Raw genomic sequence first — 15137 nt, 5'->3', positions numbered from 1 at the left:
TCTGTTCTTTGAATTGCTCTATGTTTGAAAGCGCCTCACTGAATAAATCTGCAGTATATTTTTAAAACATTTATGCTCATGCTTTTCATGAATTATCAAATATGGATCATCTGGATTCCTAACTTTATAGTTTTTAATCAAGTGTCCTTACCTTCAATGTTGATCTCTGTTCCATTTCCAAATAACATCTGTCCACATGTGGCCACAGCACAGTAATAAGTCCCGGCATCAGAAGAGCTGACGGTCTTGGAAAAGCTGTAGACACATTTCTGTGGAGACTGAGTCTCAGGACTCTCCTCACACTCATCACGTCTGTTTCCATGAGTGTAAATGACACTGGGATGAGCTTCAGCTGATCCAGATCTGAACCAGAACACACTGTGATTCCCTGGACAGGTTTTAGTTTCAGAGTCAGAGAGGACTGAACACTGCAGAGTCATCAAGTCTGGATGGTCCGGATCAGCTGAAAGGTCTTGAATGATGGTGGTGATATCAGACTCTGGTCCTAATGGATACAAACCAGAATGAATGCAGACTTCACTTATAAAGACAGTAGCAGTAGTTACAGTATAAAAGTAAAGATGGACACCTTCCTGAATAATAAGAATGAGTTTATCCTTACACATCTGAATTCATGCAGGCACTTAAATAGTAATCAATGGTGTTTACAATTTGAATAAATACATTTTTTTTTTTACCTTTAGTTCTCTGATCTTCGGAATGCATTTATTTACCTTTCATTCTCAGAAATACTCCTTTTAAAAGGGTCATTTTAAATCCCTCTTGTTCAACACAAAAGTAAAGTCCAGAGTCACTGAGCTGGGTTTGATTGATAATCAGGACAAATGTTCCAGGCTCTTGTTTTAAGGTGGTGTGAGGAGTTTTGTTAACTATATCAGAGTCATAGCTGTATGCTCCACCCAAAAATTCAGGCAAGTCTCCAGAAACCTGCCTGAACCAAAATAACATTGTTGAAGAATAAAAAGCAGAGGTCTTGCGAGGACACGTCAGTTTCACATCGTCTCCAACGTGGACCGTCTTTATCTCAGTCTTCTCATCATCTGTGCATCCTGAAAAAATAGTAAATTCTTCATAGCAGAAAAGGAATTCATCTTCTGTTATAAAAAAAAGCAACTCTTAAGGTAAATCTTGTGTTTTTATGAGACAATTTCATGTCTACTTACGGCTCAGTCCGAGCATCAGTAGTAAACCGAGCACAGCCAGCATCGTCATGTCAGTCCACTGAAGAAGGAACTAAAATAAGCTTGCACAAGAAGTTGATTCTCCTACATAGAATCAAATAGTAGGAGGGAACAATCACAGAGTGATCTGATTGGTCTATCATTATGATGATATTACATGGTTAAACCACAGTGGAAAAAAATTGACCAGCTGTCAGCCAAAGCAGATGAAACAGTAGAGGCAGCAAACTTCTGTTTCATGTTCCATGGTGGGTTTCTATAATTGTTGCTCAGAGGAAATGCACTGAAGATGTTTTCTTTTATATTTTTCACAGACTGTCTAAATGAAGAGTACGTAGTTATAGTAAAGTCACCCTGTAGTTTACAACTTTAAAGCAGCAAGTTTGGCATTTTGGCCATTGGTACATTTCTTTTAGGAACCAGAAGTGATCATAATCAAACAGCACGGTGGATACACATTAGCCTCTTTCATACATGCACCAAGAATTTCCTTGCTTTGTCTTCGAGGGTTGCACGTGCAAAAGTCTTGTCTGCATTTATTTTTCACGTGGAATAATACAGAAAAATCACAGGTTCTGTCTTGTATTTTCACTCCCCATGTTGACATCAAGTCATGTTTAATCTAGGATTTCATGATAGTAGTTTTTGCCAATATCCAATTTGCTGAAATATCCAACTTAATTTTGGCTGATATCAGCTTTGATACTAATTTTCAAATGTAGTTCTGACCGCCAGTATCTAAAGTCTGTTTTTTTTTTTTTTTTTTTTTTTTTTTAACTCTGTGGCTGTCGGTCGTGGGTTCAACCTCCAGCTCTTGCAGTCACGAATCAATGTATGAAGATACTTCACCCAAAGTTGCTCCCACTGGTGTCAGTGGCATGTAAATGTGTATGGATGTGTGTGAATGGTATTAGCTAATACTGATGCCCAATTCTCCATAGCAACCTCTGCCATCAGTGTGTGAATGTGGAGTAAATGGGTGTGGATAGGTAGGTGTGACCTGTGGTGTAAAAGTGCTTTGAGTAGTAACATGACTAGAAAAGAGGTATACAAGCTGAAGCCCATTTACCATCTACCACTTACATGCATCTAGAATTTAATCAGAATAAAAGCATTTAGACATGCACGGAGCTGCACCTCTGGACTAGTCTGTCAGCAGAAGAAGAAACTGTTCCTGTTAACATATAAAAATGAGCTAGTTCTTAAGAAATTGTTCTTTGTTCAGTTCAATTTATCAACCAAGTGGACTGTAGCAGCAGCCAGTGATATGCTCTGGCATTAATCAATTATGTCATATGTTTCTGTTAATGGGTTGGTATTAAAGCACAGGCTGTTGCTCAGAAGGCTGGACACAAAACACCAAAACTGCACATTTGTCTGAGTTATTGTTCTTCTGTTTCTTGTCTCTTTCTCTCTCTGTCTCACACAACATACACATCTAAAGATAAACAGGCATTCACAGTCACCTCCAAATACTAAAAATGTATGGAAACTTGAGCATGAGGTGCTTTGGCTGTAAAAAGAGGTGCAAACATTAAAAGGATTTTTATGTTTACTGCAGAGTCAACCCGTTCCCCAGTCTTTTTTCAGCTATCCTCAATTTCCACATACTCCGTCTACACAGTGGTCTGCTTGCTAAGTGCACTGTGCAGAAAACTGCTCCCATTCCAGTCAATCTGTGCTAACCACCGTCAACCCTCTGGTCTGTCTCTGGCACGTCACAGAAATACCAGTCTGCTCTGGTGCACTTGGGATATGTGCCAGGTGTGTTTTCAGCACAAGGCACTGCCAAGATGCATTCATCCATGCTGATCAGCTCAAAAACAGAGGGTCAGATGCTTCATGCATGTTTTAAATGTTTTGATTTTAAATGCAACAAAGTGCACCAAGACAGTCTGGCTGCAGACCGCAGATCACAGATGCTCCCTCTTGTACGCCGCATCTGTCAGAACAAACATACGTGCTAAGTCTTTCAAAATAAAATTAGATTAAATTTACAGTTAGGGTCAGGATAAGGATACCAAAGTTTACAAGTCAAAAACCTGACCTGCAAAACATGTTTACAACAATTTTAATAAAGCTTACTCAATGAAAACACTGTAACACAGCTAATGTAGCTAAGGCTAAAGTTAACAAAGCTACATCAGCTATGTAAGCTCAGCAGCTAAAGCTAAACAAGATAAGTTAGCTATGTGACCTATGTAGCTACATAGTTAATGTAGCTACATTAGCTATAGCTAATTTTCTGTTTCTAAAGCAAACGCTAGCATAGCTACATTGTCTTACATAGAAAGACCTCTGACGTTTTGTGCTGTTCTATTTTTGAAATGTTGCTTTGTCTGCTATGTTTGTAATGTGGTTATGTCCTGAGTGAAACTGAAGATGTTGTTTATGATAGAGTTGAAAAAACATTGTACGGGAAATTAAATACACACAGTCTGGGTCTGACATCTGTGTTGGCAGCCAGATTCCTCTCCAATGCACTGATACAGTATGGTGTCACAGTAGATGGCACCACACATCCTTTCTATAAGGACACCACCAGAAAGGACAAGAGGTGGACTGGAATAACAGGAGTTTTGGGAGTGGGTGGTGAATTCAAACTACTAATGAATTCCCTTAAAGACCCTATAAAGTAAAATCCAAAGTTTTTGTCTTAACACTCTAGATATGTTGGAATACGGTTGCTGTAAACATGTGAAAACACTCAAATCTGCATGTCACTGAATTCTGGATTTAGACTGTTAGAAAGTTTTTCACCTCTTTCCTGGCTTGGTTTTATGTGGGCGGGGCCAATATATGGGCTCATGATGTCACAAGCCCACAGTGGGAATAACCCCACCCCTCTAACACTAGAATATAAATCACAGAGCAGTTCATCTCTGTACAGTCTGCTGTTAGCTGATGTCACTGCCTTTATTGAAAGTAAACAGTTAAACGCTATTTTATTGTTCATTATGACGTAAATCTGCCAAATCTGTCAGACAGTGGCCTATGGGTCATTTAAAGCACCATAACAGAGATTTAAGCCAGAAAACTGACTTTGTCTCTTCTTCAAAGGTCAATAAAAGGTCAAGAGGCAGGATAATGGTGAGTGTTGTCCTCCATTCAGAGGATCACATTTCTCCTCCTGAGTGGGCGTGGCTTCATCTCATTCAACAGACACGCCCACACCATCCTGGAGCAGATTTTACTGACTCATTTTTCATGATTTTGCTTTTTTCATGATTTTGACTGGTGGTTCATAACAGTGATCTGTCATACAACAAACCTAAATCCAGATTTATTTTCACTTTACAGGGTCATTAAAAATACTGTTAATGAGTTTGACCTGAATGGTTAAATACTTGTAGAGGTATTGACCACTGATCAGAGCAAACCTCAGCCCTGATCAGGTGGGATATGTGGACATCCGGGGTTATCCCACGACACCTCCTGAAGGACTGAAAAGTGATCTCCAGCATCCTATAGCCATGTTCCTCCATGCTAGCTCTCAACACACACAGTGCTAACACTGCTAACCAGCTGTCAGCATCATGGGGCATTTGCCCCAGCCATGGCACGTCCTCTCTGCAGAACTTCAGAGGCTTTATTTGATCACCATTGATGCAGTTGGAGAGACTGATTTCAGATTAAATGAGCACAGTTCACAGCTGACCAGCAGGCTTTTGCTACTGAATCCCAAAAGTGACATCAATCCATCCATCCATCAATCAGTCCATACATACAATGCTGATACTACCTGGTTTTGGTAGTTTAACTAAGCTTTTCATTTCATATGCTTCCTCCAACGAATCCTCCCAGGAAACAGTCAGTTCTGGGCTGACTGGTCCTTGTCTAAAACCGTACCTTCTTTGAACTGAACAAAAACAATGGCTGCACTCTCTTCCTGATTACGTCACCTGTCACCCCTGGCTCTCAGATCCTGCTGTAAAACTTTAAAATCCTTGTGCTGCCATGGATTTGTGATAACAGGGGTTAAAACTCTTGGTTTGGTCAATAAAAGGAGTTAAAAACACTCAGATTTGTTAAAACCGGGTAAGGGCAAGTTAAAAACAGTGATCAAAAAGACAGACAACGGACTTAGGTGCAACACAGGGATTTAATGAACAGATTTTTTCTAGCAACCAATAAAACAGTAGTAGTAGTAGTAGTAAAAGAGCACTAAAATGTCACTAAAATATTCAATAGAAGTGGGTAAAAGGAGGCTAAAAAGCACTTTAAAACCAGTGAGGCTGAACCAGTCACTCCAGAGGGGCACGCTGTCTTCAATCTGGGTCCGTCTCCTACTGCCACCGCCGTTCACTGCCATCTGCCACTTGGTGCTCTTGGGAACCTTCATGGCAGCAGAACTTTTTTGTAGCCTTCCCCAGACCTTTGCCTTGCAACAATCCCATCTCTGAGCTCTTCAGGCAGTTCCTTTGACCTCATGGCTTGGCTTTTGCAAGGATATGCATCATCAGCTGCTCTATAGAAGAAACATCTCAGCAACAATCAGGAAAACAGGGAGGACCCTGAGCAGTCTGTATACTTATGTTTATGTGATATTTCAGTTTAATATTTATAATTAATTTGCTTAAATGTCTAAAATTCTGTTTTCACATCATTATGGGGTACTGAATAAAATAAATTTAAGCTTATGTAGTGAAAAAAAGGTGTCTGAATACTTTCTGAATGCACTTTAGATATGACCTCATGAATTATGTTGGTAACATTACCTATAACATTATCTTGCAGCAAAATTCTGCTAGATAATATTCCACAGAAATAATCTTATTGTTGCTAACATGGCCATCTTCAGCTTCATAAAGTTTTCTCATCATACCCTCTTTTCAACTCGGTATTTTTTCAGCTGGCCAATTGTTTGTCTAAGTGCATAATACCAGTGTGAAAAATTACAAGTTTTAAAGTCCAAAGCATAAATACTCCACCCTGTTTGAACTTTAGATGGGGAGACTCAGTTTTTTTAATCTACATTATTGTACAAGTAAAGCATAACAGTTTATAATGAAACAGCATTAAAAACAACATAAAACATAAAGTAATTGAAATGTATTTTTTACTAAAAGATCCAATTAATAAAGATTACATTCAGAAAAATTAAAGTGTGAAACACGTCATTTAAATAAAGCAAAAACACTTAAACTTGGAAAAAATAGCCTACTTTTCAAATTGCATCAACAAAAAAGTGCATGACTGCATATTTCTAAAACATAGCCTTATAATAAACAAACAAAAAAATAAACAGAATAAACAAGTAGTCCAAGACAGTCTGGTTGCAGCCCGTTCTCTTCTGACTGCCACTCTTACAGACTGTTCATCTGAGACCCCGTACATCTCAGAATGGAAATATGAGCCAAAACTTGTAAAATAAAATTGGACTAAACTTGCGGGTTTAGGGTAAGGGTTAAGATGCCCAAAGTTAAAAAACAATAACATACACCGAAAAACCTTGGTCTAATAAAGCTGAGTAAACTGTCTGCTTACAGGGAAAAAGCTTTTTCTCCATGAAAACATTTGAACACAGCCTATGTAGCTAACAAAGGCCTGTTAGCTGCGTAAGCTAACAGCATAGCTAACAGAGCTCAAGTTAAGTTCTTGTAGTTCCCGTATTGTTGCGCTCTTACAGCAGCTCTGACACCAGAGTAAACAGTCTCTTCCTCTGCTGCCTTCACATTTTGTCTCTCTTTTTTTCCAGTTCTCTTCTTGGAAAAGTCCGGTGCACAATAAACCAACGAGTCCCCAGCTCCCTGACGACATGCACAGAAAATATCATGATGTTAGTATCAACACTGAGACAGAAATATACCAATAACTTTGTAAAATTTAAACTTTAAACATTTGACCTGCTGGCCTTGCTGAGCAGCAGTGGCTGTGGCAGCATTTGTTCTCAGAGCATCAGCAGCTGTGATTTAAAAAAAAAAAACAAAATTAAAAAAAAAAACAATGATGTTAGACGGTAATTTGCTAATTGTCAAATTAAAACACTGGTTGATTTATTGGACACTGATAAAGTCTTTTACCTTTGCCAGAAACACAAGATTTTGTCTTGATGCTACAAATCAGGACAGCATTTAAAATCAGACTTAAGGCTAAAACACCTGCTACCACTAACAGAGCTGTCTGGAACGTCTGCACATTTTCTCCTGCAAAAACATCAAATAAAAAAAACAGAAAGAGTTCAAAGTTATTAGAGATAATACACTGAACAGTTTCAAAGATGATTCCATGGACTCCTCGCTGGTTTAATGTTTCAGTGCTCACTGCATCTTCATCAAAGTACGATGCTAAAACTTACGTCCTTTGTACCTTAGTACATTGACTAGATAGAATTGTATGCTTCAGTACTGCTTTGGATTGCTGTGTGTGAAGGAGTCCATTGAATCATCCATTAAACATCACTGGTCCTTTTCTGAGAGCACTGACCTCCACCTGTAGAGAGGCTTAGATGCAAAAGGCTCAATAAATGCAGGTGTAAATGGCGTGGCTGGATTCTACCACCATAGCACCTCTGCACTGAGATTTTAGCTTAGGGCTGAATCCAACACAGACGGAGCAAACTGTGGGCCTAAAACGTCAGGAAAATATCCTGGGGTGGATAGTTAAACAGAATCAGTTTTGTTCAAGGTAAGAGTATCTGATAAATCAGTGTCTTTAAGGAAGGTAGAACTCCATAGTCAGTGACATCAGAGCGCCATAGGTGCATTAATTCATGGGCTTACAGGGTCTGCAGCCCAGGACTTCTACCTTCATGGGGGCCACATGTGAGAGACAGAAAGTGTGACTAACAGTGTAACACATAATACAACAGCTGACACACCGATGTTAGCAGGGCTTTATATCGACACTTGTTAAATGCAGGTGGATTTCAGCTGTTAGCACCAGTGTGTGTGAGTTAGTTGCTTGTTTCAATGAGGCTGATTTACACATGAAAGGAGGTTTTTTTTTTCCCCAAAATATCTGCCAAGTGCATGGCCGAGTCTATCAGTGCACTCGTCATGTGTCTTTTTCGCAAACACTTTGGCTTTCATGCCCAGTACACAGTGACACAAACACTGACGCCACACACAGACAAACACACAAGCTAAAATGTTGGTAGTGTGGACTTTAGGCTTCTAGCCGCAGAGGAAATAAAAGATTCAACACAGACCTGAACTTTCCTCCTCCTGCTTTAAAGCTCCTCTCTGACCATGGCACAGACGTGCGTCAGTGCTGTCTGTATGGAAATACCGTTCTCTCTTTCTTTCATCTTATCTGGTTGCAGACTGTTAAATTGTCATTTTATTAACATGCTCCTAAAACATCTTATCACCTTAATGATTCAACTTTTATTTATTTATTTATTTATTTATTTATTTATTTATTTACATTATAGAAGACAACTCACATTGATGAACACGGGTATGTAAATGTGCCATGTTGTAGCCGTGTATCGCTGATTTCCATCAGTAGTCCCAAGCAGGTTGATGGTATATATACTGCATAAATATGTACATCAAACATGTACATAATAAAAGGATACAAACATTCATAAAACCAGACAACACACAGAGACCAAACAACATAAACATTCATGTACAAAGACCCACATACAACAGTACAGAAAGTTGCTGACCAGGAATAAAGAGACCATTACAGTTAAAGTACATAGGGCAGATGGTAAAGTGCCATAGTGCTGCAGTGCTGATGTATGGCATATGAATATAAATTTGTTTTCATAAATTGCCTAGTTGCCCTTGGCCTGTTTCTTTGAAGTGCTGGTGTAATTTCACATAGCCCTGTTGCACAGAATTTGCTTAAACGGATGTGTTTATGCACTTATTAATGCACAGATGGGTGAATTTATCTATGTTTTATTGTAGAGGAGGCGCATACATGTATGTAAGTATATTATAAAGATACATTTGTTATGCATGGTCACAGATTCTCCTTGTCCTGAGCCACTTGCAAAGGTGGAGCATTCAGTATGATATGAAGGACTGACTAATATGAAAAAACAGTTTATAATCAAAGTTGTTTGCTCTTACCTTCAATGTTGATTTCTTTTCCCTTTCCAAAAAATATCTGTCCACATGTGGCCACAGCACAGTAATAAGTCCCGGCATCAGAAGAGCTGAAGGTCTTAGGAAAGCTGTGGACACATTTCTGTGGAGACTGAGTCTCAGGACTCTCCTCACACTCATCACGTCTGTTTCCATGAGTGTAAATGACACTGGGATGAGCTTCATCTGATCCAGATCTGAACCAGAACACACTGTGATTGCCTGGACAGGTTTTAGTTTCAGAGTCAGTGAGGACTGAGCACTGCAGAGTCTTCAAGTCTGGATGGTGAGGATCAGCTGAAAGGTCTTGAATGATGGTGGTGATATTAGACTCTGGTCCTAATGAACACAAACCAGAATGAATGCAGACTTCACTTATAAAGACAGTAGCAGTAGTTACAGTTTAAAAGTAAAGATGGAGACCTTCCTAAATAAATGTGAGTTTATCCTTACACATCTGAATTTATGATCACATTAAACAGAGTAACTGTTGTTACCAAAAGTGTTCACAGTTCTAAGAATTATAGGCACCATTTTTTTACCTTTAGTCCTCAGAAATACTCCTTTTAAAAGGGTCATTTTAAGATCCTCTTGTTCCACACAAAAGTAAAGTCCAGAGTCACTGAGCTGGGTTTGATTGATAATCAGGACAAATGTTCCAGGCTCTTGTTTTAAGGTGGTGTGAGGAGTTTTGGTAACATCATCATAGTCAATCCTGAGAGTTCCACCCAAACATTCAGGCAAGTCTCCAGAAACTTGCCTGAACCAAAACAACTTTGTTGAACCTGAAGCAGAGGTCTTGCGAGGACACGTCAGTTTGACCTCATCTCCAACACGGACCGTCTTTATCTCAATCTTCTCCTCATCTGTACATCCTGAACAAAATAAACACGTCTGCACTCAATGACAGGAAAGGATCATTGATGTTCTGTTCTACATTAAAATAGCAACACCTTACATAGATACATTATGATTTCACGACAAAAGTTTCATGTCTACTTACGGCTCAGTCCGAGCATCAGTAGTAAACCGAGTACAGCCAGCATCGTCATGTCAGTCCACTGAAGAAGGAACTAAAATAAGCTCGCATAAGACTCGTATCCTCCTAAATAGATTCAAATAGTAGGAGGGAACATTCACAGAGTGATCTGATTGGCCTCTCATCATGATGGTATAACATGATAAAACCACAGTGGAAAAAAAATGACCATCTGTCGAGCCAAAGCAGATAAAACAGAAGAGGTAGCAAACTTCTGTTTCATGCTTCATGGTGGGTTTCTGTGATCATTTAGAGGAAATGCACTGACTTCAGTTTTCTTCTGTATTTTCCACAGACTGTTTAGATGAAGTGTGTGTAGTTACAGTTTAGTCATCCTGTAGTTTATAATGCCCTGATTTAAGTTTGGCATTTTGGCCATCTCCTATTTTTTAACAAGAAGCTTTTCAATAAGAAATACCAGGGGGACACATAACAGTCCCTTTTATTTGTGTACTCTAAAAATTTCTGCATTGTCGGCATTGCATGCGCGAGTGGTTGTCCTCCTCGACACACGGGTCTGTATGACTGAGTGACTATACTTTCAGAACCATACAGACTGCTATGGGCGGGGTTTATTTGTACTGAAAGCTGCTGGTAATGGCTGCCTCCACTGTGTTAAATACCTCTGATGTAGCTTTAGCATAGCCTCAGTTTTACCAGAACTGGATCATGTTTCTATATGAAGTAAAGAATAAAAACAACCCCTAAAAGCTTTTCATGTTGTGAAAGATGCTTTTGGTCTTCTGCCAACCTGCTTTGGACTGATTATGTGATAGTGGTGCTAGTAGTCTCACAGTAAGTGAAATGGGGATCACCTGAGTGCATTCAAAGTATAAGTCAGGAGAGGCACACAAAAAATAATACAAAGGCGGATATGGCGGACACCAAACACTGCACATCACCACACCACACCATCCCTACTGTGAAGCATGATGGTGGCAAGTATTAGAAAATCCTGGAGGAGAATTTTATTCAGTCTGCAAGAGAACTACATCTTGGGAGAAGATTTATTTTCTAGTAAGACAATGACCAGAAGCATACAACGAAAGCTACACAGAAATGGTTAAAAAACGACAAGGTGAATGTTCTGGAGTTGCGGAGTTAAATTCAGGATCTCAAGCTAATAGAGAATCTGTGACTGACCTTTGAAATGGCTGTTTATCCTGTGCAACCTGACAGAGCTTGAGCAGTTTTGCAAGGAAGAATGGAGTAAAATTTCAGTGTCCAGATGTGCAAGCCTGATTGAGACCTATCCACACAGACTCAGTGCTGTGATTGCACCCAGAGGTGCATCTACTGAACACTGACATAAAGAGGGTGAATATTGATGCTATCCCTTATGAAATATTACATAATTGTATTTAAGTGATTAAGTGAAGTATATAGAAATCTGTTTTCACTGTGATATTTAAGAAGTCTTTTTTTTTTTTTTTTTTTGTATTTTTTAAATGATATTGACCATGATTGATTTATAAAGTCAATAAATGGTAAAATGTTATGGGGTCAGTTTGATGTGTGTTTTTTATGTGAGTCAATAATGTAGCTGTAGCTCTTTAAGTCTCACCTCTCCAGCCTCGGATGACATCACTATCAATCCTCACTCAACCCCAGCTTCACATCTTGCTGCCACTCAGGGTAAACAACCCTCGATTATCCTTCACCCTGTAGAGTTCAAGCACCAAAGACTCTGACTATACAGCCAACCAAGACAATGCTGAGGTTTCCATGCATGACTGTCAGTGATGACTGTGAACATGTTTATCAGTGTTTGTGTGTGCATGAGGTCAAATAGCTGACCACAAACTGAAACTTTCACAGGTTTTGCACAGAAGACTGGGTGCATGAAACAAACAACTGCTTTGCAGTGCACATTATTTTATATGGAATTTCACACTCACAACACATGCACACAAACAAACACATATTCACAATCACCACTGAGTAGTTAGGGGTATATGGAAACTGGAGCGCTGTAGTGGTTTGGCTGTAAATAGAAATGTGACCATGAAGAGGTGTTTAACTTTAGCTCCATCTGTCTGAATCTCAAGAAGTCAAATGTAATGTTTGTTGTACTTTCTTTAAATATAAAGACAAATATGGCTTTGTCACTTATTATCAGCAATATTACAAAAATAAATGAATCTACTGAAGGATGTAATGTAAAGACTGTTACAACATGAAAGCATGCATTCATCCTGTCTTGTATTAATGGTTCAGGCTGGTGTTGGTGTGATGGTGTGGGGGATATTTTCTTGGCACACTTTTGGCCCCTTAGTACCAACTGAGCTTTTATAAATGCCACAGCCTACCTGAGTATTGTTGCTGACCATGTCCATCCCTTTATGACCACAGTGTACCCATCTTCTGATGGCTACTTCCAGCAGGATAATGCACCATGTCACAAAGCTCAAATCATTTCAAACTGGTTTCTTGAACATGACAATGAGTTCACTGTACTCCAATGGCCTCCACAGTCACCACATCTCAATCCAGTAGACCAGCTTTGGGATGTGGTGGAAGGCAAAATTCGCATGACGGATGTGCAGCTGACAGATCTGCAGCAACTGCTAATACTATCACGTCAATATGAACCAAAATCTCTGAGGTATGTTTTCAACACCTTGCTGAAACTATGCCACAAAGAATTAAGGCAGTTCTGAAGGCAAAAGGGGGTCCAACACGGTACTAGCAAGGTGTACCTAATAAAGTGGCCGGTGAGTGTATGGTTAACAGGAAGCAAGCTCAGTTGTATCGCATTAGACAGTCTGCAAATCAGCACTAGACTCTGATACTAGTCCAGGACTATCTTTCTGTTAAGTTTGAAGATACAGAGGCTTTAAAACAGCTTTAACTTGAGAAACCACACTGACACCATTCAGAGTGATAACTCTCCTGCACGCCTTACTTCTAACTTCTACTTGATCACACTTCCTCTCTTTACATCACCACTGCTGCTCCCCCAGTCTCTCACTTGCTTTGGGTTTTGGAGCTGCACAAAAAGCTCAGCAGTGACAGGAAGGGAGGCTGATGGGACTACAGGAATTTAAGAGCTCAGTTTAGAAAATAAATAGAAATAAAATTGTTCAGATTTGTGGAGGGAAATCTTAGGAAGAATTGTGGTTGGCATCACTTGAGTAAGACAGCAGATAATGATGGATGATATGTTTAAAAGAGGACAAAAAAGCTTTATTATTTTTGTAGTCTGAAAATATATGAATAGCTCTACATTGGATGAATATATTGGTAAATGTGTATACTATTTGAATGTATACACATGATTTTTTAAAATTATTGAATATTTTAACTTCAGCAGCTGCTGTAGCCCAATCTTTGGGACATTTATCCCAGAAAGCAGGTCAGGAAAAGTTGGCAAAGAAAGTGATGATTATGCAAAGTTTTTTTCTTTTTTCTTTTTTCTGAATTTACTTGTCAGGAAATACTTTATTGGAAAAACTGGTACATGAAAAATACAGATGTAAACAGAGAAACTTCAGTTGAACACAACAAAAATATATTTTTTTTACAAATGGAAAAACAGATGCAGAATAAAATCTAACGTATCACCTTATAAATACAACTTGTAGACATGAGCTATTTAAATCAGACTAAATTTGTGAGGCGCACATTTTTTATTCTCTAATCTAATCCAAAGGCCTTCTCTGCAGCCTCCTCTTCCTCTCTGCTGTCTTTGCTTCTTTTGCTTCACCAAAGTCAGATTTCCTCATGGTGAAGACAACAGTAGAGTACTGCCAAGTTTCCTCTTCTTCCTGAGAATACGGAAAGATGACAAAGTTAAAATAAAAACTTTTTTTTTTGTAGATAAAGCTTAAGCTTTATTTTGGATTGTACCTGTTGACTTCTCTGGCCATCTTGCAGAGCAACAGCAGCTGGATTATAAAAATGAAGACAACATAGATAAGAAAAGAGATGTTTTAATTCAATACTGTTATTGAGAGTTTGACATTGTCTTGTTATCTGTAGCAAAGACCACAATGCCTGTTTTTGAGTCATCATGGCTGACTCAACGTGCGGAGGTATGAGGACATCAGTGGGTCCAGTAAGACTTCAGAAGGGGGTCTGGAGGTTTCTCCCCCAGTATTTTTTGATGAAACATACTGAGAAGCTGAAAATTTGAAATGTGTGTTTTAAATTTGCTTTACAGGACAAATCAGCATCTTTTGAGGAGAACGAGGCAGTAGCTAAGGGCAGGAAGCTATGAGTGATGGCTATCCTGTAGCGTCAGTTTTATAAGAACTGGGCCATATTTCTTTACTAAAACAAGAGCACAGAGACACACTGAAAGCTTTTCATGACAGAAAAGATGTTGTCTCTCTTCTGCCGACCTGCTTCAGCATGACTTTGTGATTGTTACAGGTGGGTTGAGTTGGTGGCTGCTGCTGCTAAAGCGGTTAGCTCAAAAGCAGATGTAGAAAAGCAGCTGTTTTCTCAGGATTGTTCCACATTACTTTGTTAAAACAAGAGCACAGAGCCACACTGAAAGCCCAGAAGTTAGGCTTCCCTTATTCATAGGCCTTTTTTCACTAGTGACAGAAATCATGACAAAAACAGGAACATTTTGTCAATAATGTCCAAGTTCCCCACAGCTGTTTTGGAACAACACTAAGCAGCATTTCTCTGGAGATATTTGATCACTCTGACACTCTGCTCTGCTCTTTATGTTGCAGGGCAGGAGAGAGAGAGAGAGAGAGAGAGAGAGAGAGAGAGAGAGAGAGTGAGGGGTGCAGTAGGAGGAGGAAAGCACAGGAGTTGACAGCCTGTCACTGGTGCTTCATTTAGAATATTTAGGGCTCACATCGGCACCCCCTTCAGCGTGGCACCCAAGGCAATCACCTC

General features: G+C 39.3%; 1 protein-coding gene across 1 annotated transcript in view; it reads right to left on the bottom strand.

Moving 5' to 3' along the window:
* The window catches only part of LOC121516491, a 35381-nt gene extending 25085 nt beyond the window's left edge, over positions 1-10296 (bottom strand). Inside the window, exons 1-2 of the mRNA XM_041797808.1 lie at positions 10248-10296; positions 9787-10119 (exon numbers count right to left, since the gene is read on the bottom strand). Coding sequence (XP_041653742.1) covers positions 9787-10119; positions 10248-10296 — 382 coding nt within the window. The remainder of the gene's footprint in view (positions 1-9786; positions 10120-10247) is intronic.
* Between the last annotated feature and the right edge of the window lie 4841 nt (positions 10297-15137).

This window comes from Cheilinus undulatus, linkage group 10, assembly GCF_018320785.1.
Source record: "Cheilinus undulatus linkage group 10, ASM1832078v1, whole genome shotgun sequence".
Taxonomy (NCBI): Eukaryota; Metazoa; Chordata; class Actinopteri; order Labriformes; family Labridae; genus Cheilinus; species Cheilinus undulatus.
The sequence above is the reverse complement of the archived record's forward strand: the minus strand, read 5'-3'. Positions and strand labels throughout refer to the sequence as shown.